The 25,407-nt window shown below is 42.3% G+C and overlaps 1 protein-coding gene across 12 annotated transcripts in view; it reads right to left on the bottom strand.

The window, feature by feature from the left end:
* Positions 1-25,407, bottom strand: part of LOC123765217 (uncharacterized) — a 321,546-nt gene that overhangs the window by 111,911 nt on the left and 184,228 nt on the right. For all 12 annotated transcript variants that reach the window (XR_011230261.1, XM_045753688.2, XM_045753689.2 and 9 more), the window contains one exon: positions 6,779-6,961. Coding sequence is in view for 11 of the 12 variants with exons in the window: in XM_045753688.2 (XP_045609644.2) it covers positions 6,779-6,961 (183 nt within the window). In the remaining variant the exon portion in view is untranslated. The remainder of the gene's footprint in view (positions 1-6,778; positions 6,962-25,407) is intronic.

Genomic DNA, 25,407 nt, shown 5'->3' with positions numbered 1-25,407 from the left:
CTGGTCTATTGGAATTATTATTGTTTGTTTCCCACTCTTTCTGGATGGCTGGTAGGCTTTCATTGAATGAAGTTTTCCGGTCATGAATCATAGTATCTAGAATGTTTTTTAGTATATTCCAAGATGGTAAGTCATATTTACATACCCAGAGTAAATGGCCAGTTCTCAGTCCCAAGGTGTTACTCACTCCTGTACAAGACGAATGAAATCTATTCTTACATATACAATATTCAATTCCTGATGCCTTCGTCTTTAAGGTTTTATTAAAGTGACCACGAATTAGTTTGTTTACTGTCATTTTGCCTTGTTTTGCTGTTGTTTGATTTGTGTTTGGAATGGGGTTGCCAGGTTTTATATTTGCATGAATGCTAAGCTCTATTGCAGGTTGTCAGTGAGGAGAGCCTTAGCGTGTGCCGTTATATATGATGGAGATTGTTTGAACGCAATGTCATGATTGCTACCACAGTTTGAGTAGCAGAGTATATCTGATGTAACAGTTTCATGTGTAATGGGAACCAGAACATTTGCCACATTTGACGTCATTGGTGCAGCCTTTCGAAGTATGGTATAGGGGCCTGACAGCTGAGTGGGCAGCTCTTCGGATTTGTAGTGCTGAGGTTCTGGGTTCAATCCCCGGTGGAGGCGGAAACAAATGGGCAGAGTTTCTTTCACCCTGATGCCCCCTGTTATCAAGCAGTAAATAGGTACCTGGGAGTTAGACAGCTGCTACGGGCTGCTTCCTGGGGGTGTAACAAAAGTGAGGCCTAATCGAGGACCGGGCTGCGGGGACGCTAAGCCCAATATCATCTCAAGATAACCTATCTCAAGAAGGTTAAAACCTTTACATCAAAAGCACTGAGTGGGATATGGAATGTACACCTCTAGTTTATGGAGGAAGCCATTATGCCAAACCTGATCAGGGGAAAAAGTAGTCGAGAAAAGTAAGTAGGGCAGTATCGGTATCACACAGTTCCCCATTTGTTCTACACACAAATTTCCTGACTCCTAAGATTGGAAAGTCAGCAGCCTGAAGTTGTGCCTTGATGTCATCAGCACTAATGTCCAAAACATGTCGGATTACAAATCTTGCTAATCGGTCACCCAGTACTTTGTAGCATCTGAGAGACGAGGCATCCGTAAACACATCGAGCTAGGGCTTAGGGTAGGCACCATGGCATTGAACCCCGAAAACCCCCAAAAAGAAGCCAGCGATGCAGCAGCCAATGCAAGGTCCCCGGGGTCCAAACCCAGCGATTGCTGAACTGGCGGAAGGGATGTCTCCGAAGGAACCAAAACAGCTGCCTAAACCAGATCCGACCTGATGGGTAGACCAGAACAGTGAAATTCAGATTCGCACACAGCTGCTCAAACAACCGACGTTTGACCTGGAAAACAGCCGAAGGTGGGACCGCAGCCACAGCAATGCCGCAGGAGGAAGAGACAACGAAGCAGTCCAAGAGTCCCACACAAGTTCGAACCTGAGAGGAAACCAAATGGGACTTCCTCCAGTTCACCAAGAACCTGAACTTGGCGAGCTGGGAAAGAACCAAATAACTGGCGAGCAGAGATGAAGACCGGCTGGGAGCCAGACCAGCCAATCATCAAGGTAAGCCAGATTTAAGCCGAAAGGAAGGCAATGAAAATGGTAAGCCAGTCGTCCACGACAAAACTGAGCCAGTCCCTGAACCCTGGATGAATTGGGACATGCCAATACCCATCCCAGAGGTCCAGGAACACCATCCAAGCGCCCAGCTCCAAAAAGCAGCTGGACCTGGGAACAGAATAGGTCATTCGAAAGGAAGAGCAAAAGACCCATGGGTTGAGATGAGAAAAGTCCAGAATGAACCGCAGGTCCACACAGTCCCATTTCAGAACTGGAAACAGGCAGGAAACCCACCTTCGAGACTCTGTCGTTTTGACCATGCCCAAGCGAACCTACTCCAGGATGACCTGACAGAGCACAGGGAAAGAGGCCTGCCCTGCCAGCCCTGACCCCCCCCCCCAAATGAGGAAGAGAGGAAGAACCACCCAATGCCATCGTAGGCTGGGGAAAACATTAACAAATCGTTGGACCAGGTGAGAGCAAACAGCGCGAGTTTCCCTCCCTATCACTCCGTCAATGGGGTAAACCGACGACAGGTGTTGGAAAGTTTCCAACACTAATACATCATTTCTTGTATTACAATACATCATTATTGTATTAACCATAGTAATTACTAACTCTACTAATTTGTAGAACTAATTCAATTAATGTTTCTATTACGACGCAATATTTGCCAAATTCTTCCCACAGTCTCAATGATGCCGGGAGGTAGCTACAGGCTAAAACATGAATCTCTCCACATTTAGTTGCATCTAAACAGAGTTTAGTTCATTACGTTCCCTTACTAAGGATAATCGTTTATTTAGTTGATTATTTACGTAACATATTATTACTTACTGAATTCGTTCATTTAGGTGTATTAACAACTATAGTGGAAAATATTGCTACAGTAAAGCAAGTCATATGATATTTCTTTATGCAGTCTTAATAAGCTGACTTGCATTGTGCAAAAATATATTGCACCTTAATACATTACTTAGTGAAATAAGCACTTGTCACCAGTCCTTGCCTTCCCAATTAATTGCAAGTAAAATAAATACTTTAAGCTCGAGAATATTTTGAGCGGGACTGCGCATGCGTAGCACAGCCTGGGAAGAAGGAGAGCGACTTGCTTGCTGCCCGACTCCTGACGAGCAACGCCATATTAGCAATGTGCAAGAGAATGACAACGCTATAGCAAAGCATTTGCTTAGTTTAATTATTTGTTCTTACATTTACAAAAGCGTTGCCACATTAAATTGGCAATCAATAGCTGTGAGCTGGAACCAGAGTGATACGAAATCCAAAGTCAACGTCCTTCACACAGCAGCTGAGGACGAAGGATTGCATAGCTCTCTCCACCAACGGACACGCGACTTGGCAACTATAAATTTTCTATTTGTTATACTGTGTGCACATTTAACATTTAGACTAGTTGTCGTTAGGCCATACAATTACAGCAAAAACCCAGTACGTCTCTTCTGTAGTAATATTCTTAATTTATATAGGAATAAATATTGCATTAATATCTGTAGACAAATCCTACAGTGATTGTTATATTCAGTAGGAGTATTTTCTTTAATTTAGGATGTATTATTAATAGTCAAGTAGAAAGCTTCTATGGTCTACTTGCCTTGCAGCAACCGGGTCCGACGTCAAGCGAGGTACTAGGCTGTCCCACCTTCAGGCAACAATTTTGTCAGACGCAATACTTCGTCAGGAGTGTGGCAGTTAACTTCACACCTCTTGCAATTCACAGCCAAGCTGTATAAGTTATTGTAGAGATACTAATAACGTAGACATTTTAATGATCTCCCATTGAGATCCATGTTACTAACCACTGGTAGTAATACTAGTCTATTGTAGTATTTTGAGGCCCATTCGCCTCTAATTATTATTGCCCAATTTGCAATTACTGTACTTATTTCATTTACTTCAGTGAACGAACCACACTGAAATGATGTCAGGGATACAATCGTCTTTTGACATATAACCCCCCATTTTGGGTGAGAAGATTTGATTAATAAATTACAGTCCCTTTAATATTTAAGATAATAATTATCAATAATATCCAAAGGACACAAGTTCATGGATTTAATAGTAAACCACTTGCTCTACCCAGTTTTCACTTTTTCCTTTAAAAAGTGGTGGTCCTTCACAGCTATCGAAATTAGCATCAATTTAAATGAATTACATGAGTCAAGTTTTCCCACAACAGGGCCGACGACCCTTGCGAGAGCCCGACCAACGCTCAGAGCAATCACTGCGCCGACCAGACGCCGAAGGCCCAGCAGGAGCCAGTTCCAAATCTGGCACAACCGGCTTACAATGATCACAGAAACCCTTGAGCCCTGGCATGAACCTTCCGGGCAGGACCATCACGGCCCCCCTGGAGAACCAAGAAGTCCGACATAGGCCGGTAACTAGACGAAGTCACATACAAAAAATGCAACACCGCAGACTCTGGAAACAGCAACGGACAAAAAAAGAGGACAAAAATCTGAGAACCAGGGGCCCAAGTGGATTCCAAAGAGTGGACGAGCACCACCTGCCGGCATACGAGGCTTGAAGCAAAGAACAGAGACGCCACATCCTTCAGAATCGACGCAAACAACCTCGACAAGGCAGCTGAAGCCTTGTTGAGGTTGTCTCAGCTGCCAGGGCAAGCAAACCGGATGCAGACCTGGAACCTAGCTCCTCCACATCTTCCTCGAGCCAGTCCAAAGACAGCTCCAGCAGGAAAAAGAAGCGCAAGACCGAAGCCAAATGCCCACGGGTGCACAAAACTTGGCCACCTGGGGCGCCGAAAGGGAGGGAACCTGCACGTGAAGTTGCAACCGACATATCACGAGGAAGCACAGGGGTGAACAAGCACATATTGAGGTGCTCAAACTCGCCACCCAGGTAAACCTGAATGACCATAATCAACTCCCGCCCCTCAAGCATGCGGGTCCGACTAAATGTATGCCATGCCTTCAACGAAAAGACAGGGCAGTCTGCCAGCCAGGAAGACTCTGGCACCTCGTAATGCACCCAGTAAGGAAAAAGAGGAGCCAAACTCAAAAGAAGAAGGATCCATTATCGAGGTATAATCCGGATCTCACAGAAAGTAAGCCGCAAGGGCCTCCCACACCTCCCGCAGCGGGATGCGGGAGGCTGAAAACCTCCAGAAGGAGGGAACCGAGGCACCCAAGGGAACCTGGAACCCGGAACTGAACCCGGGGGAGGAGTTGAACTCATATCAAACTCGTACAGGAAGGAGGGGGGGGGGGGGGGGGAAGGAAAACAACTTTCTCTGTAACAACAAGCCCTGCGCCGAGGGTACCAACACCTAAGCAGGGTCAAATGGGACCCAAGACCCCAAGTCAACTCCTCCCCAGCTCAGAGGAACTGAAGTGTGGATCGCCAGCAAAGGGGTCTGGGGCTCCCCCTTTTCCCTCCCGGGGAGGGGGGGAGCTGCGCAGACATGCGGCGCAGCCCGTGTAACGTCATGCTCGTTTGTTCATTTTTAATTGGGGGAGTTCTGTCCACTTGTTTTGTCATTTTTGTTGGTTTCACCATCATAAGGGTTTGCTTTGAGGCGCTTACCTTTCTGGGTGCCTGTCCCGGTCGATGGCAGATATAGAATGCTCCAAAATCACATGTGCATTTCTATGGGGCCATTACTCCTCGTACCTCTCTGAGGGGGCCAGGTTCTGGCCATGGTCCCCGGTAGGCCTGGAACTCCATTCACACTGACTGATGTCAAAGTCTAATATTATACATATCATCCTGGATAGCTCCGGGAAGCCTTCGGGTCTCACCCAGAAAATGGTGATTCATTACATTTAACACTGTTTTTTTATGCATTTAGTTATACAGTGGAACCTCTATTAACGAGTTTAATCCGTTCTGGCACCGAGCTCGTTACCTGGAAAACTCGTCTTTGGAAACAAATTTCCCCATTTAAAATAAAGGAAATAAATTTAATCCGTTCCACTCCCAAAAACATCCATACTTGTATGACTTTTTTTTATGTAAATATAATATTGCACATGTACATATAAATGTTTTGTTGTAGTGTTTTAATATTTACTTTACCTTATGAAGAGTAGTTGCTGGCTTCAGGGAGACGATGGGGAGGTGGGAAGGATGAGAGGGGTTATGGTGTGGAAGGAGAATCCACCTCTGAGTCAGGCGGACTCTCTCTTCTTGGGAACTTTCACCCAAATTTCATTTCAAATGTCACACAAGGATGCGTTAGACCAGCACCAAATAAAAAACTATGTTGGTTACACTCGTTGTGTCAACAATATAATAGTCTTACCACGAAGATACAATACAATGCCGTTTTCTCAAATAGGCAATGTGGTTATTAAAGAAAACGGAAATTTCATGGCAAACATGTATACAATCCCCTAGTCGATCGGATAAGAATTGGATTTTATAGAAATATTTGCTCAAATGATACTTGAGCACGGTGTTTGGGTGCATTCAAGAGAAAAAAGTGTCACGTTCAAGCGACATATACCTGCGAAAGTGATAACACTTTCATAAAGTGTTATCACAAAGTGATAAATTAATTAAACATTTTCACACACCGGGTTCTCACTGCTTTATCAGGGCAGCTTTTCCAAGAATGCGTTCACCTTTTCAAACATTCCAAACACTTCCCTGATCTCAGTGGAAGAGGCAGCATCCTCCCTTACCTCCTCATTCCCTTACTAATGGTGTAAATTGTTGATGAGGACCTGCCATACTTCCTTGTGAGATCAATCACACAGACACCACACTCATGCTTTGCTATAATTTCCTTCTTTAAATCCACAGTAATTGTGTCTTTCTTCCTCTTGACAACACTATCTTTAGCAAGCAGCTTCTTTGGAGACATCGTGTGTTACAAATTGTAGTCGCAAAACCACTAAAAACCCAAAGTAAAGCTCAAATATATCCAGAGGGATGCTTGTCGTGTGAGATACAACAACAACACTGGCGTCGGAGGCGTCCGAGAATTTGCGAGAACCCGCGAGACGCTAGGAAGCGCCATGTGGTTTCACTCGTTAATAGAGGCGAGCTCGTCAATAGAGACAAATTTGCTGCGAGTGGCTTGCTCATTACTGGAAAAACTCGTTAATAGAGCCACTCGTTAATAGAGGTTCCACTGTATACAATAATACAAGTACAGTAAAAGCAAGTAAATACAGCAACAGTACTCACCATTTTATCTACAAATGTATAGACCTTTTCCCACATATCTACAAACTTTTCAATAATACCCTCTTCCAGCACATTAAATGAATCTTCTGAGGCACTATCGTGATCATTTAACTGCTGTTTCTTAGCTGATGTAAGGTCTTCATCCTCATCGCTGGATGCCAAAAATCGCATGCGCTTGACAACCTGAAATAAAAAACAAGCGTTTAACCCTTATACTGCTACAGCCTGGGCTGTAAATGGGGGTATAAGCTGGGGCTGGGCAAAAATATATTTGAATTATGTGAAAATTAACTCTATCGCTCTCTTTGAACACCCCTCGTGTCCACTTTTTTTCTCTCATGTCCTAGCTTTGGACACTGCTCGCGTCCAATACAAAAAATATTTGTATAAAATTAATTTTCTATCAGATTGACTTTGGCATAGTTTCAAAATGAGCGCCTTTAGAGTGCGCACAATTTAATATCAACATGAAAGATGTAACACAAAACTTCATGTCAGAACACTTGAAAGATTATAAATACGTTTTTGGTCAAAATTTTTAAATATTTGTTAACACTATCTGTAACTCTGGACTGGACTTGCGTCCATTATTTTTCTCTTGAATCCTAACTGTGGACCGGACTTGCGTCCACTACAAAAAATATTTGTATAAAATTAATTTTTTATCCAATCGACCTAGGGATAGTATCAAAATAAGCGCCTTTAAAATGCGCACAATTTGATACCAAAATGAAAGATGTAACATGAAACTTGATGTCCAAACACTTATATGATTATAAATAGGTTTTTGGTCGAAATTTTAAAATATTAGTTAAAATTCTATTTATTATGCTATTATGTTGGGACTAGTTTTAAAGTGTGCGCCTTTATGTCACGAACAATTTGATACCAAAATGAAAGAAGTAACACAAAAATTTATGTCAGAACACTGGAAAGATATAAATAAATTTGTGATGATGAGCGTCCAGAATTAAAATATTTGTTAAAATTCTAGTTATTGCTCTATTATTATGGGACTAGTTTTAAAATAAGCGCCTTTTTATTGCGAACAATTTGATACCAAAATGAAAGACGTAACACGAAATTTGATGTTATCAAATTGAACGAGTATACACATTAGGTTGCAGTGTACAAATTGGTGCTGGTTCACGGGTAACTTTAGGCTTTTCTGCGGGGAGGCACTCCAGGCTTTTGTACATTATATTCATACACATCTATAGAAAATTTAATTGCGAACACAATGATACCAAAACGAGCGACGTAGCACGAGAATTAAGGTGAGAAAAATGGAACGAGTATGCACATGTTACTGATTTTGTGCGCTCACGGGTAACTTTTGCCGACATTAGGCTTTGCTGTTGGGAGTCACAGCAGGCTTTTGGACATTATATTTATACACACCTGTAGGGAATTTAATTGCGAACACAATGATGCCAAAATGAGTGACGTTAGCATGAGAATTAAGGTAAGAAAGCTGAAACGAGTATTACACATTTAGGTGTCATCGCGCGCTTACCCGCACGCTCGGTACATGATCCCCTAAGTTTACCCCCCTAAGTTTACCGCACGCCTGCCCGGTGAGCGATAGTGTTATAATTCTATATATTGTGCTTTTATTATGGGACTAGTTTTAAAATGCTTGCCTTTACAATTTAGTTTTAAAATGCTTGAGCACGGAGCAGTGACGACAACGCCATCTGTGAGTCCGCTCCCGAAACCCACTCCAAATGGACAACGCCATCTAGTGAGGACGGGATATACCGGCCACAGGTGCTGGATTCCCGTCTCAATCAGCTCGTAACATAGCCGCTGCTGACCTCTGGTGAGGTGGCGCTTAGACAGCAACGCCATCTATGGAGTGGATAGGTGGACGTTTGTGTCTAAGCCTGTAAGTGAGGTTCCCTAGTCCCAGTACTAATGATGTGTCTGATTACAGAGTCAGATTTGCAACTCCAAAGTTTTTGACCTCACTCCATCTATGTTGGTATATACAATTTTCAGGAACATGTTCCCTTTTCCTTTGCTCTTTACTGCCCCTTCCACTACTGATCTTGTTGCTTTGTTTTTATGTACCATTTCACAAGCTTTCCAGTCCCTGTCACTTTGTAAAAAAAAGAATTTCTGTCTTCTTCATTTCTATCCCCATTTAGACGTTTTGCCTCAATTAGGTTCATTTTCAGCTTTTCTCTGTCTTCCTTGGAGAGGTCTTGTCTTATTGACCAAAATTTGCCAATCTCATCACTCTGCAGTTTCCTGGCATTTCTTAGCACTTCCATCATGTTTTTCACTCCATTAAACGTCACCCTCAAGGGGCGGTTCTTTTCTTTCTCATATTTTCCTATTCTTCTAAAATCACTGACATTTTCCTTTGAGCCTTCTCCTAAACCTACTATTTTCTCTATGAATTTCATCTCTTCTGCCGCTCGGTCCACCCTAGATGAAATTTCCTTCTCTAAACATCCAAAAATGATTATGGACTTAGTTCTATCTGCAGTGTTTTGTACCAGTTTACTGTTGGTAACCAGTTCTTTCCTAATTGCTTGCCTAATTTCTGCTTCTTGTTGGTCATTTCTGGTTTTGACTTCCGAACACACTTCTTTGATAGTCTCTTTCTCTTTTACAACTTCAGCATATGTCGCTTTTATTTCTTCTTTATACTTTTCTAGTTCTTTATTCACCTCCTCTATATGAATTGTCCGTGAAGTTTCCAGTTGGAGATCCTTACCTAGCTCTATGTTAGCCCTTAGGCTTGCTTGGAGTTGTTGTTGTTGTGTGTGTGTAATTACCTAAGTGTAATTACCTAAGTGTAGTTACAGGATGAGAGCTACGCTCGTGGTGTCCCGTCTTCCCAGCACTCTTTGTCATATAACGCTTTGAAACTACTGACGGTCTTGGCCTCCACCACCTTCTCACTTAACTTGTTCCAACCGTCTACCACTCTATTTGCGAAGGTGAATTTTCTTATATTTCTTCGGCATCTGTGTTTAGCTAGTTTAAATCTATGACCTCTTGTTCTTGAAATTCCAGGTCTCAGGAAGTCTTCCCTGTCGATTTTATCAATTCCTGTTACTATTTTGTACGTAGTGATCATATCACCTCTTTTTCTTCTGTCTTCTAGTTTTGGCATATTTAATGCTTCTAACCTCTCCTCGTAGCTCTTGCCCTTCAGTTCTGGGAGCCACTTAGTAGCATGTCTTTGCACCTTTTCCAGTTTGTTGATGTGCTTCTTAAGATATGGGCACCACACAACAGCTGCATATTCAAGCTTTGGCCTAACAAAAGTTATGAACAATTTCTTTAGTATATCGCCATCCATGTATTTAAATGCAATTCTGAAGTTAGAAAGCATAGCATAGGCTCCTTGCACAATATTCTTTATGTGGTCCTCAGGTGATAGTTTTCTATCTAGAACCACTCCTAGATCTCTTTCTTTATCAGAATTCTTTAAAGATTTCTCACATAATATATAGGTTGTGTGGGGTCTATGTTCTCCTATTCCACATTCCATAACATGACATTTATTAACATTAAATTCCATTTGCCAAGTGGTGCTCCATATACTTATTTTGTCCAGGTCTTTTTGAAGGGCATGACAGTCATCTAAATTTCTTATCCTTCCTATTATCTTAGCATCATCAGCAAACATGTTCATATAATTCTGTATACCAACTGGTAGATCATTTATGTACACAATAAACATCACTGGTGCAAGAACTGAACCCTGTGGTACTCCACTTGTGACATTTCTCCATTCTGATACATTGCCTCTGATTACTGCCCTCATTTTTCTATCAGAAAATTTTTCATCCATGATAGAAGCTTACCTGTCACCCCTCCAATATTTTCCAGTTTCCAGAACAACCTCTTATGTGGAACTCTGTCGAAAGCCTTTTTTAGGTCCAGATAGATGCAGTCAACCCAACCATCTCTTTCCTGTAATATCTCTGTGGCTCGATCATAGAAACTGAGTAAATTCGATACACAGGATCTTCCAGATTGAAAACCATACTGTCTGTCTGATATTATATCATTTCTCTCTAGGTGTTCTACCCATTTAGTTTTGATTAGTTTTTCCAATACTTTCACTATTACACTTGTCAATGATACAGGTCTATAATTGAGGGGGTCTTCCCTGCTGCCACTTTTGTAGATTGGAACTATGTTAGCCTGTTTCCACCCGTCTGCTACGATTCCTGTACACAGGGATGCCTGAAAGATCAGGTGAAGTGGAATGCTGAGCTCAGATGCACATTCTCTCAGAACCCATGGTGAAACGCCATCTGGGCCAGCTGCTTTGTTCTTACCGAGCTCCTTGAGCATTTTTTCCACTTCGTCTCTAGACACCTCTATGTGTTCTATGTTGTTCTCTGGAATTCTTATTGTATCTGGTTCCCTAAAGATTTCATTTTGTACAAACACACTTTGGAACTTTTCGTTTAGTGTTTCACACATTTCCTTTTCATCTTCCGTGAATCTATTTCCCATTTTCAACCTCTGAATATTATCCTTTACCTGCAATTTGTTGTTTATGAATTTATAGAATAGACCTGGTTCTGTTTTACATTTGTCCGCAATCCCTTTTTCAAAATTTCTTTCTGCCTCTCTCCTCACTGCCGTGTAGTTGTTTCTCGCATCTTTGTATCGCTGGTATGTTTGGGGGTTCGGCCTCTTCCTGTATTGATTCCATTTTTGTGTCTTTCGGTCTCTAGCCCTCTCGCAATTTCTATTGAACCAATCCTGTTTCCTAGTTCTGCATCTCTGTTTTGGTATAAATTTTTTTGTGCCTTTATCATATATTTCACAAAACTTGCCATACATCTCATTCACTTCCTTGCCTAGCATCAAGTCTGTCCAATTATACTCACTAAAAAAATTTCTAAGGTCACCATAATGTCCTCTCCTGAAGTCTGGTTTTTCAACTGCTTCAACCTCCTTATTTTCTTCCAGCTTATAACGCATTGCATACTTTATTCCCAAAAAGACATGGTCACTTTTACCCAAGGGAGGAAGGTACTGAATGTCAAATATCTCTTCCTCCTTCCTGGTAAATATCAAATCTAGCATGGAGGGAACGTCCCCTTCCCTCATCCTCGTAGCTTGTTTAACATGTTGATACAAGAATGTTTCCAGGATGAGGTCTACAAATTTACAGGTCCAAAAATCTTCTGTTTTAGCTTCATATGCTTCCCAGTCTATGGATTTCAAGTTGAAGTCACCGACTATCAACAGTCGTGATCTATCGTTATCCGCTCTCGCTATAATCTCTCTCATTATTGTTATAAGACCTTCACATTTACTATCTAGCTCCTCCTTTGACCATGTGCTGCTTGGCGGTGGACTATATGCATTTATCATCATTAGTTTATCATCCTCATAGCAGATCTCTAGTGCTATTATGTCAACTTCTTGTGGATTGGCAGTCATTATTTCCTTCACCTTTAGGTGTTCTTTTACCAGCACAGCAACGCCACCGCCTTTCCTAATTTTTCTGTCCCGTCTCCAAATTGAGTAGCCCCTTGGGAATATGACCTCATTTAAAATTACATCTTCAAGTTTTGTCTCCGTGAGTGCAACAATGTCTGGTGTCTGCAGCTGTATTACATCACTTAACTCCAGTATCTTCGATCTCACTCCATCTATGTTGGTGTATGCAATCTTCAGGAACTTGTTCCCCCTCTCCTTATTCTTCACTCCCCCTCTCTCTATTGATTTTGTTGGTTTGCCTTTATGTACCACTTTACTGGTTTGCCTACCCCTATCACTTTGTAGAAAAAAGAATTTATTTCTTCTTCATTCCTGCTCTCATTTAAATGTTTTGCCTCGGCGAGGTTCAGTTTCAGCTTCTCTCTATCTTCTTTTGAAAGATCTCGTCTTAACGACCACCCTTTCCCATCCTCATCCCTTTGCAATTTTCTAGCATTCCTTAGTACTTCTTCCATCTGGTTGGCACCGTTTAGGGTGATCCTCAAAGGTCGATCTTTCCCTTTTACGTACCTGCCTATTCTCCTGTAGTCGCACACATTCTCTCTGTTTGTAAGACCTTCCACGAGGCCAACAATTTTATCTACTACTTTAGCTTCTTCTACAGCTCTTTCTGACCTAGATGTTATCGCCTTTTCTTTGCAGCCAAAAATGATCAGGGACTTACTCCGATCAACTGTGTTTTGCACCAACTTCGGGTTAGATGCCAATTCTTTCCTCACTTCTAGCCTAATGTTTGTTTTATCTTGGTTGCTGCAGTGTTTGACTTCCTTTACTGCTTCTTCTATTTTTTCCTTCTCCTTGGCCACTTGTGCATAAGTGAGTTGCATATCTTTCTTGCACTGTTCTATTCCCTGTGTAACTTCCTCCATCTGTGCTGACAAAAGCTGTTTCTCCTGTTGAATTTCCTTGCCTAACCTATTGTAGTCATTTCTGTTTAAATTTACTTTAACTTCTTCCAAAGCTATTTTTAAGAGTTTATTTTCTTCTTCCATGGCTTTGCAATTTGTTTCCAATTGATTCTTATCCTTGCGCAAGTCTTTCACTAAACCCTCAAGACATAAAACTTTGCTATTCAAATGGTCATTACTTTCTTTCAATTTACTAATTATTTCTACATGAGAGTTCACTATAGTATCTAAATTTACCAACTTGTTATGTAGACTACTAATATCAATGCTTTCTTCATTGAATCCCTCAAAATCAAGCTCTGTTTTGTTTTTCCCCTTGCCAGTGGCCATCTTGAATGTTCTTCTCTGCACTGTAAACACTAGGGCAACTTTTTCTCATCCGATTTTTCACTTCCCTTAGCACTTTCCTGTTATCTCACCTATTTTTCAAGAGCACTATACCTTTATGTTCTCTGGGACACCACTCACTACCATCAACCTGTACTACAATACTTAGGATTGTTGAAATATGCTGGAGCTCCTCTGCTGCAAGTGTTGACCCTAGGGGTGTCACCTTTTTGTCTGTGTGTGTGTGCAACAATTCTGTCCAATTACACTCATTAAAAAAATTTCGAAGTTCCCCATAGTTGCCTCTCCTTAAATCGAGTTTATCAACTGTTTCAATGTCCCCATTTTCTTCTAGATGATATCTTAAAGCATATTTAATGTCTAACAGGACGTGATCACTCTTTCCCAAGGGAGGAAGGTACTGGATGTCAAAAATCTCTTCTTCTTTCCTGGAGAATACTAGATCCAGTACTGACGGTATATCTCCTTCCCTCATTCTTGTGGCTTGCTTTATGTGTTGATACAAGAATGTCTCCAGAATGAGGTTCACAAATCTGCATGTCCAAAAGTCCTCCGTTCTTGCTTAATAGGCCTCCCAGTCTATTGCTCTAAAGTTGAAGTCCCCCAGTATCAACAGTCGTGATTTATCTTTATCTGCTTGTACAATAATATCTCTCATGACCATTATGAGGCCCTCTCGTTTGTCATCCAGTTCTTCCTTTGTCCATGTGTTGCTTGCTGGTGGGCTGTAGGTATTTACAATTATCAGCTTATCATCCTGATTCCAGACCTGCAATGCCATTATGTCAATATCTCGAGGGTTTTCAAATATTAACTCTTTTTACCTTCAGGTGTTTTTTCACCAGTACAGCCACTCCTCCTCCCTTCCTAGTTTTCCTGTCACATCTCCAAACTGAGTAGCCTCTTGGGAATATGACTTCATTTATTATATTTCCTTCAAGTTTCGTCTCTGATAATGCAACAATATCTGGGACCCTAAGCTGGATTATATCTTGCAACTCCAAAGTTTTTGACCTCACTCCATCTATGTTGGTATATACAATTTTCAGGAACATGTTCCCTTTTCCTCTGCTCTTTACTCCCCCTTCCACTACTGATTTTGCTGCTTTGTTTTTATGTACCATTCCACAAGCTTTCCAGTCCCTGTCACTTTGTAAAAAAAAGAATTTCTGTCTTCTTCATTTCTATCCCCATTTAGACGTTTTGCCTCAATTAGGTTCATTTTCAGCTTTTCTCTGTCTTCCTTGGAGAGGTCTTGTCTTATTGACCAAAATTTGCCAATCTCATCACTCTGCAGTTTCCTGGCCTTTCTTAGCACTTCCATCATGTTTTTCACTCCATTAAACGTCACCCTTAAGGGGCGGTTCTTTTCTTTCTCATATTTTCCTATTCTTCTAAATCACTGACATTTTCCTTTGAGCCTTCTCTTAAACCTACTATTTTCTCTATGATTTTCATCTCTTCTGCCGCTCGAAGTCCATGATTATGGACTTAGTTCTATCTGCAGTGTTTTGTACCAGTTTACTGTTGGTAACCAATTCTTTCCTAATTGCTTGCCTAATTTCTGCTTCTTGTTGGTCATTTCTGGTTTTAACTTCCGAACACACTTCTTTGATAGTCTCTTTCTCTTTTACAACTTCAGCATATGTCGCTTTTATTTCTTCTTTATACTTTTCTATTTCTTTATTCACTTCCTCTATGTGAGTTGTCAGTGAAGTTTCCAGTTGGAGATCCTTACCTAACTCTATGTTAGCCCTTAGGCTTGCTTGGAGTTGTTCACCATATGAGTCTATTTTCTTGTTTATTTCTTCAAAGTCACCACACTTCACTTTCCATGCCTCATTTTCTTTCACTAGTTCCTTGATTTGCTCCTCCTGATTTGTTACCTTGTCTGTTAATGCAGTAATAATCTTACCTTGTTGCATCATACTCCCTTTTAGAGTGCAAAGCTCACTCCAAAGAGCTCCATTGTCCTCTTCCAATTTAAGCACTTTTTCTTCATACTTCTTTTGCATATCCTCAATTATCTCTAACCTGCCAAGAACACCTCCTTTCCTTATATCTTGTGTTGAGAATCCTTTGAAACCCTCATCTGTTGGTGTGTGTACATTCTCAGTGGGGGTGGTGGCGGCGGCCATCTTTGATTTTGATTTGTGAGTGTGTGTGTGTGTGTGTGTGTATATATATATATATATATATATATATATATATATATATATATATATATATATATATAGGTGGTAATAGAAGAGAACACTCTTTCATATTCAGAGTTAAATGGCAAGTTTTTCCCTGAATGCTCTGTGTTCCCTTCTCTGAGGCTGTGGGTCCCTATAATTGCACCAGTGGTGGTACCCCCCTATATATATATATATATATATATATATATATATATATGTCGTACCTAGTAGCCAGAACTCACTTCTCAGCCTACTATTCAAGGCCCGATTTGCCTAATAAGCCAAGTTTTCCCGAATTAATATATTTACTATAATTTTTTTCTTATGAAATGATAAAGCAACCCTTTTCTCTATGTATGAGGTCAATTTTTTTTATTGGAGTTAAAATTAACGTAGATATATGACCGAACCTAACCAACCCTACCTAACCTAACCTAACCTATATTTATAGGTAAGGTTAGGTTAGGTAGCCAAAAAAAGCTAGGTTAGGTTAGGTTAGGTTGGTTAGGTAGACGAAAAAACATTAATTCATGAAAACTTGGCTTATTAGGCAAATCGCGCCCTGAATAGTAGGCTGAGAAGTGCGTTCTGGCTATTAGGTACGACATATATATATATATATATATATATATATATATATATATATATATATATATATATATATGTATATATATATATATATATATATATATATATATATATATATATATATATATATATATATATATATATATATATATATATATATATATGTCGTACCTAGTAGCCAGAACGCACTTCTCAGCCTACTATGCAAGGCCCGATTTGCCTAATAAGCCAAGTTTTCCTGAATTAATATATTTTCTCTATTTTTTTTCTTATGAAATGATAAAGCTACCCATTTCATTATGTATGAGGTCAATTTTTTTTATTGGCGTTAAAATTAACGTAGATATGTGACTGAACCTAACCAACCCTACCTAACCTAACCTAACCTATCTTTATAGGTTAGGTTCGGTTAGGTAGCCAAAAAAGTTAGGTTAGGTTAGGTTAGGTAGGTTAGGTAGTCGAAAAACAATTAATTCATGAAAACTTGGCTTATTAGGCAAATCGGGCCTATATATATATATATATATATATATATATACATATATGTCGTACCTAGTAGCCAGAACGCACTTCTCAGCCTACTATGCAAGGCCCGATTTGCCTAATAAGCCAAGTTTTCATGAATTAATTGTTTTTCGACTACCTAACCTAACCTAACTTTTTCTGCTACCTAACCTAACCTAACCTAACCTATAAAGATAGGTTAGGTTAGGTAGGGTTGGTTAGGTTCGGTCATATATCTACGTTAATTTTAACTCCAATAAAAAAAAATTAACCTCATACATAATGAAATGGGTAGCTTTATCATTTCATAAGAAAAAAATTAGAGAAAATATATTATTTCAGGAAAACTTGGCTTATTAGGCAAATCGGGCCTTGCATAGTAGGCCGAGAAGTGCGTTCTGGCTACTAGGTACGACATTATATATATATATATATATATATATATATATATATATATATATATATATATATATATATATATATATTATATATATATATATATATATATATATATATATATATATATATATATATATATATATATATATATATATATCAATATATGTATATGTATCAACCCTGGCTAACACCTACATTAACCTCAGTGTTGCACAACCAGGTGGCGCTGCCACCCACAGGGAAGCAGCCAAATCCCGTAAGTATAGTGAACTGGATCACCACTACAATTGTGTCCCCATTGCTTCTGAGACACTCGGCGCCTGGGGTAAAAGTGCTACCAGTTTTTTGAAGGAACTGGGTTCTAGGCTCATTGAAACAACAAGGGACCCAAGAGCTGCAAGCTTTCTTTTCCAGCACCTCAGTGTGGCGATACAGAGGGGAAATGCGCACTGCATCCAGGGTTCCTGCCCGAAATCTGAGGATCTGGAGGAACTCGACAACCTATGATAACCATCTTTGTAACCCATATGTAACTCCTTTTTTGTAACAAAGTTCAAATAAAGTAAATATATATGTGTACATACAAAAGAATGGGGGTGGTAGGAGAAGATAATATTAGTGTTCAGTGAGAAACCACAAGGTCTCCTCTGAATACTTTTTATTTTCTTCTCCGAGGCTATGGGTCCCCACATTGGCACCAGAGGTGGTACCCTCACAAACTTTTATATATATATATATATATATATATATATATATATATATATATATATATATATGTGGGCTGGGTGGGCTGGCCTCGCCAGCCCACCCAGCTACCCTCTCCCGGCGGCTGACCCGACGACCATCGTCCACCCCACATTCACTGTAGACCAACGCCCACTGTCGACCAACGCCCACCATCACCTCCCACGCATCGTCACCCAACGCCCACTGTTACCCCACTCCCACCGGCACCCCACGCCCACCATCACCCCACGCAACCCTACGCCCACCGGCACCCCACGCTCACCGTCACCCCACGCAACCCTACGCCCACCGCCACCCCACGCCCACCGTCAGCCCACGCCCACACACGTCACACGCCCTACGGCTCCCTCACCAGGAAAGGGTGGAAGGACACATGTGGTGGGGTCAAGAGACTGGGTCACCAGTGTGCCAATAAGTGCTTGAAAAAGATAAGTCGAGTCCAGTCCTGTGGTGACTGGACCATTGTGAGTATCGTTTTGAGAGCACCACACCCAGTGAGCCAGGACACATTCACCAGTGTTTAGTGAAAAAAGGAAATTATCCAAGTGTTACGTGCCACATCAACCCTCCCCCCCACCCCCTGAGTGTAGTGCCTCCCCCCCAATGAGTGTAGTGTCTCCCGCTCGCCCACTCCACTTGTGTAGTGTCTCTCCACCCCCCTCCGTGAGGTGCAGTGTCTTCCGCTCTCCCGCCCCCACCTCCCACGATTAGGTGGTCACGCCTTCCCCTCCCCGATCCCCCTCCCAGACCGGGCCAGCGCAGCCTCCCAACCCCCACCCACCACCTCCACAAGCCCACCCACCCCAGACATCTGCCCAGACATGACGCATAGTATAGGGGACAACCTCGTCCCCCCCAGCCAGGAGGGAGAGACAAATACTCCAGTGCAAGGTGACATTCACTTTACCTAAGGGGATGGCAGAAGAAGCCGCTACCAGTCAGCTCACCCCTCCCGAAGCCAATCAAAGGAGAGGCACATGCAGTGTTTGTGGGAGCAACATCAGCATCAGCAACTCGGTCTCTAGAGTCATACGCCAGCATGGCGACTGTCCTGGGTCAGGGAGGCCTCCCGTGGGAGGAGGCAGCACTCAGGAGCCTGTTGCACCAGTACAAATCGCAACAGATTACATTGCAACAGACGACCTGCTAGAGGCAATTAAAGCAACGTCAACCAGGACACTCACCCACATCCCAAAGGCCTCTCGCCCATTTGCTGCCGGGAAATACACGGACCTCATCGCAAAAGTCAACAGAGGGTCAAATAACCTTGATGCACCTGATACCATCAAAGCCTGGCACAATCTGTTACTTTTTGGCAATGCATGCTTAGGTGTACCAGACAGAGGAGGCAAGACACTGGCCTCATCCGTCAATAAAGCAATTAGGGATTTTCCTAGGGCTGACAACCTAGTCCGCCTCCCCAAACACACCAAACACCGCCGAGGCAGACCAAGTACGACAATCAGCGACAACAGAAAATTAGGTACCCAAGTCGGCAAGAAAATTGAAGAGGGCAATACAGTCGGGGCACTCAGGTTGATCACAAGTGAGGACAAAATTTTGCCCAGGGATGAAACCACAGCCCAAGCACTGAGAGAAAAACACCCCCTCAGGGCTGTAGGTGGACCTCCCCCACAGGTCAGGCTCGCCCCTAACCAGGAACCTCTCGTCCTCCGGGAGTCAGAGGTTTATAAAGCTATCGTTTCATTTCCCCCGGGCTCCTCAGGAGGCTACACAGGGGTAAGACCTCAACATGTGAAGGAAATGGTGAACCCTGTTCTTGGCCCAGCTGCAGAAGCGCTCCTGACAGAAATCACAACGTTTGTCAACAACTGCCTCGCCGGGTTAATCCCTGATGAAATCAAACCATTCTTCTTTGGTGCATCCCTATGTGCCCTGAAAAAGAAGGGGGGAGGGATCAGACCCATTGCCGTTGGTAATACCCTTCGCCGCCTAGTTGCAAGGGCTGCTGTCAGAAGTATCCGAATGGAAGCAGCCACCATGCTGCAACCCAACCAGCTGGGGTTTGGAGTCCCCCAAGGCTGTGAAGCAGCGGCTCATGCTGCACGAGCCTACATTAGCTCTCTTACTGAAGACCAGGCAGTAGTAAAATTAGATTTTAAAAACGCTTTCAACTCGGTCAAAAGGGAAGCAATCCTCACTGCAGTCCAGGAACATTGCCCAAGCATTCTCCCGTTTGTGTCAGCAGGCTACAGCAAAGACTCAACCCTCCTGTTTGGCAAACATGAAGTCACCTCAGCAGAGGGAATTCAACAGGGTGACCCACTTGCACCGTTCCTCTTTTGCATAGCGGTTCGAGAAATTACAACCAGACTGTCCAGTGAGCTCAACATCTGGTTCCTGGATGATGGCACTCTGGCAGGCACACAAGATTCCCTGCTAGAAGACCTACAGCTGGTGAAGACACGGGGGGAGTCCATGGGTCTCGTTCTTAACCCCTCTGTTACGACCCTGGGTTCTCCAGTGGAAACCAGAGGTCAAAATTGAGCTATTAAACTTTCTGGTAGTACAGTTGAGTGCATCGCGAGCGGCAATTGTTTGTATCTTCCCTGCCAGACGTAAGACTATTATTGTTTCTCAAAGAGCATTTAAAGACTGAGCTGGGGGTTGATTATTAAATAATAACATAGGCACTAACTTTGCTTACTAATACTTTCTAATCATTTGTAAAGTAACAATACATTGCATAGGGGAAGATCTTTAATGTGCTTAGCTGCACGATCAATTAGGCTCCTTCCGGCACCACGACATGGGAGGCCTAGCTGGTCGCTAGGAGGTCCTTCTCTGGCTGGCGTTTGTGCGGACGAGACCTACTCTGTGGCTGCACCCCTAATCTCCTCCCTTCTCCTCTTACTTATTTCCCTTACCTTAAGTTCCTGTACCATTAAGTTAAGTATTGTATGATTTCTAAGTGTACCTTCTCTGGTAGTAACGATTGGTGAGACCTGGGGGTAGTAGTTGCCAGTGTTTTGGGTAACCCTAAGTGTTGTGTTTTGTATTAGGGTACCACGTGGGGTCTCACTACCCTAAGCTGCATCCAGCTTCAGTGCTTATCCAGTAGTACTTTACCCTAGCTTGTTATTAGTGTAAACCTTGTATCCTGCCTATGTGGACCAAGGCTTTTAACGTAAGATAGTGTGGTAAAGTTATTATTGTTATTGGTGTGAGTGTATATGGGGGGGTTGTTAAGGGGTTAATAAATAAGTACATGAATTACAGAGTATCCCTTCTTCCTGTGTGGGAGCGCATTGATCAACCCTTAGACTAACATATATGGTCTAGTAGCAAGTTATTACTACTGTGGATAGTTTATTTTGGGGGCCGGGCCTTTTAGCTCTCCCATATTTGATACTCTTGTCTTCTAACTACCCTTACCCCTTAATAGTACCAGTACCCCATAGAAGCCAATACACCATTATTTATAACACCCTCCAAGTGCAAAATTATTGCATCCAGTGAAGTAATCATTAGAGCAGTGAAATCAGTTTTACCAGAAGCCTCAGTCGTTAAACCTACCGACAGCACACTACTCGGAGCACCTCTGGGCCACAATGCCATTGCTGCAGTCCTTGACGAAAAGTTTAGAGACCTAAAGAGGATGGAAGAGAGAATTGGGGACTTGGACTCCCATGATGCCCTCTACCTTCTCACAAAGTGCCTTACCTTGCCCAGGCTAACATACTTCTTAACCCTTAAAGTGCGCATCACTTCATATGAAGTGTAAATCGTTTTACCAGTCAACTGCGCTTCACTTCATATGAAGTGTATGGGTACCGCGCACGATTTGAATGGCCCGCGGTGTAGCTGGGGGTCCCATACGCTGCCCAGGGGCTCTAGTAAACAGCGGCCATTTTGAAAAAAAATCCAGCTCACGCTCCGATGGCATGGGAGGCCTCAGTTTAGCGAGAGTCACCATGGCGAGCGCACGGTCAAACGCCCCACGGGCACGCACCACTCAGTCCCTCACCCCAGAGCAAATAGCCCACGAATTATTCTCTGAAGGTGAAGAAAGTGTGTTTGACGATTCAGACAACGATGAGGATTATACACAGTTGTCGGGAGATAGTAGCAGCAGCAGTGAAAGTGAGAATGACCGCCATGCCATGGCGAGGCCTATACGCTCTCCCATGCCTCCTCGCCCATTTTCTACCCCAATTCTACCACGACCTCACAGTTCCTGTGGATATTTTCTGTTTGAGGGTGACGAGTCAGAGGGAGGTGACTCCTTTTCTGGGTTTAGTGACTCAGATCAAAGTTTTATTGAGCCTGTGGCTGGTACCAGTGGTGTAACTGGGCGAGAAATTGTCGCGTCAGCAGCATCTCGCCCAGCCAAGCGCCACCGCATGGCACCACATGAGGGACCAAGACCCTCGTGTTCACGTGCACCCACCTCACGTGCACCCACCTCACGTGCACGTAGCCGCCGTGCTTCTCGCAGACGGTATTCAGCTCCTGGTCGCCGGTATGCATCGCTTCCTCGCCGTCTTTCCTCTGCATCTCGCAGGACGCCTGGTGTACTTGAGTGGAGTGATGGTGACGATTTTATTCCTAATATTCCTCACTTTGACGATAAAGATGTAGGGATTACAAACCTTTTCCCTAATCAAGGTGAGGACATGGCTGAGATGGAATATTTTACAGCATTCTATGATGAACCACTCATGGAATACATTGTACACCAAACGAACCTGCATGCTGCTTACCTGATTGAGAGGGAAATCACAGAATTTTCACGACTGCAGCGTTGGAAAAATACCACAGTGGCGGAAATGTATGTAATTACCTAAGTGTAATTGCCTAAGTGTAGTTACAGGATGAGAGCTACGCTCGTGGTGTCCCGTCTTCCCAGCACTCTTTGTCATATAACGCTTTGAAACTACTGACGGTCTTGGCCTCCACCACCTTCTCACTTAACTTGTTCCAACCGTCTACCACTCTATTTGCGAAGGTGAATTTTCTTATATTTCTTCGGCATCTGTGTTTAGCTAGTTTAAATCTATGGCCTCTTGTTCTTGAAGTTCCAGGTCTCAGGAAGTCTTCCCTGTCGATTTTATCAATTCCTGTTACTATTTTGTACGTAGTGATCATATCACCTCTTTTTCTTCTGTCTTCTAGTTTTGGCATATTTAATGCTTCTAACCTCTCCTCGTAGCTCTTGCCCTTCAGTTCTGGGAGCCACTTAGTAGCATGTCTTTGCACCTTTTCCAGTTTGTTGATGTGCTTCTTAAGATATGGGCACCACACAACAGCTGCATATTCTAGCTTTGGCCTAACAAAAGTCATGAACAACTTCTTTAGTATATCGCCATCCATGTATTTAAATGCAATTCTGAAGTTAGAAAGCATTGCATAGGCTCCTTGCACAATATTCTTAATGTGGTCCTCAGGTGATAGTTTTCTATCTAGAACCACTCCTAGATCTCTTTCTTTATCAGAATTCTTTAAAGATTTCTCACATAATATATAGGTTGTATGGGGTCTATGTTCTCCTATTCCACATTCCATAACATGACATTTATTAACATTAAATTCCATTTGCCAAGTGGTGCTCCATATACTTATTTTGTCCAGGTCTTCTTGAAGGGCATGACAATCATCTAAATTTCTTATCCTTCCTATTATCTTAGCATCATCAGCAAACATGTTCATATAATTCTGTATACCAACTGGTAGATCATTTATGTACACAATAAACATCACTGGTGCAAGAACTGAACCCTGTGGTACTCCACTTGTGACATTTCTCCATTCCGATACATTGCCTCTGATTACTGCCCTCATTTTTCTATCAGTCAGAAAATTTTTCATCCATGATAGAAGCTTACCTGTCACCCCTCCAATATTTTCCAGTTTCCAGAACAACCTCTAATGTGGAACTCTGTCGAAAGCCTTTTTTAGGTCCAGATAGATGCAGTCAACCCAGCCATCTCTTTCCTGTAATATCTCTGTGGCCCGATCATAGAAACTGAGTAAATTCGATACACAGGATCTTCCTGATCGAAAACCATACTGTCTGTCTGATATTATATCATTTCTCTCCAGGTGTTCTACCCATTTAGTTTTGATTAGCTTTTCCAATACTTTCACTATTACACTTGTCAATGATACAGGTCTATAATTGAGGGGGTCTTCCCTGCTGCCACTTTTGTAGATTGGAACTATGTTAGCCTGTTTCCACACGTCTGCTACGATTCCTGTACACAGGGATGCCTGAAAGATCAGGTGAAGTGGAATGCTGAGCTCAGATGCACATTCTCTCAGAACCCATGGTGAAACGCCATCTGGGCCAGCTTGTTTTTGGCACTCTGTTGATGAAGCACTGTCACAAACATGCAATAAATGACTATTGGAGCAAGGACAAGACAATACCAACACCTTTATTCGGGAAATATATGTCACGAGACAGGTTTCAGATACTCCTCAGGTGTCTACATTTTGGAAGTGTTCAGGACCGAACACCTGATGATAGACTGTGGCGAGTGAGGCACTACATGAACGATGTTATTGGAAAATTCAGAGATTTTTACGTACCAGCACAGAAGCTGGTGGTTGATGAATCTCTCATACTTTTCAAAGGACGTGTTCCATTCAAACAGTACATTCCCTCAAAACGAAACCGATTTGGCCTGAAATTTTTTGTTCTTTGTGATTGTGAGACAGGATACGTGTTACACATGATTCTGTACTCGGCTAGTGATGTAGACATTCCCGGTAACGACGAACATGGATTCTCGGGGAGTGTAGTGAAGACCATCATGGCTCCGTGGATGAACAAGGGACACATTTTATACACAGATAATTACTATACAAGTCCCTTGCTAGCTCGGTTCTTGCTAGAAAATAGAACCGGATTGGTTGGTACAGTAAAGCCACAACGAAGGGAAATGCCTGTGTTTGACGACATTGCAGTTGGTGAGTGTCTAAGTATTTGCCACCTGGTGTGAAGCGTGCAATAGCCCAACGTGATTGCTTGGTGTGTAAAACAACGACACGTAGAGACAAGAAACGGAAGCTTGTGCAAACATGGTGTGAAACGTGTGGTATCCCATTATGTGCTGTCGACTGCTTCAATGACTACCACAGTCTAGAAATCTTCTAAGTGTGCTTCAAAGTGTGTATAGCGTGTGCGAGTGTGTAAATATGTAAACATATAAGCAGAACATATAATATAATAGACTGTAATGACATATTATATTGCCGTAATTGAAAACATTTGTGTGCGCCTGTGTATACTCAAATATGCAACAATTATTGATACAAAATATGTTCAAACAGTATTTGAAACACAATTAGTGAAAAAAAATTAGATAAAATGCGCTTAGACATTGTAAATAAATAGCGCGAAAATATATTTGTGGCAACTCTGGCTGTTTGAGGACCGCGCGCAACACCTTCCGGGCGTGTACTGCATGAGCGAACATGCAGATTGTGACGTCATCGCAGAGCTTCT

This window comes from Procambarus clarkii, chromosome 33 (assembly GCF_040958095.1).
Source record: "Procambarus clarkii isolate CNS0578487 chromosome 33, FALCON_Pclarkii_2.0, whole genome shotgun sequence".
Lineage (NCBI taxonomy): Eukaryota > Metazoa > Arthropoda > Malacostraca > Decapoda > Cambaridae > Procambarus > Procambarus clarkii.
The sequence above is the reverse complement of the archived record's forward strand: the minus strand, read 5'-3'. Positions and strand labels throughout refer to the sequence as shown.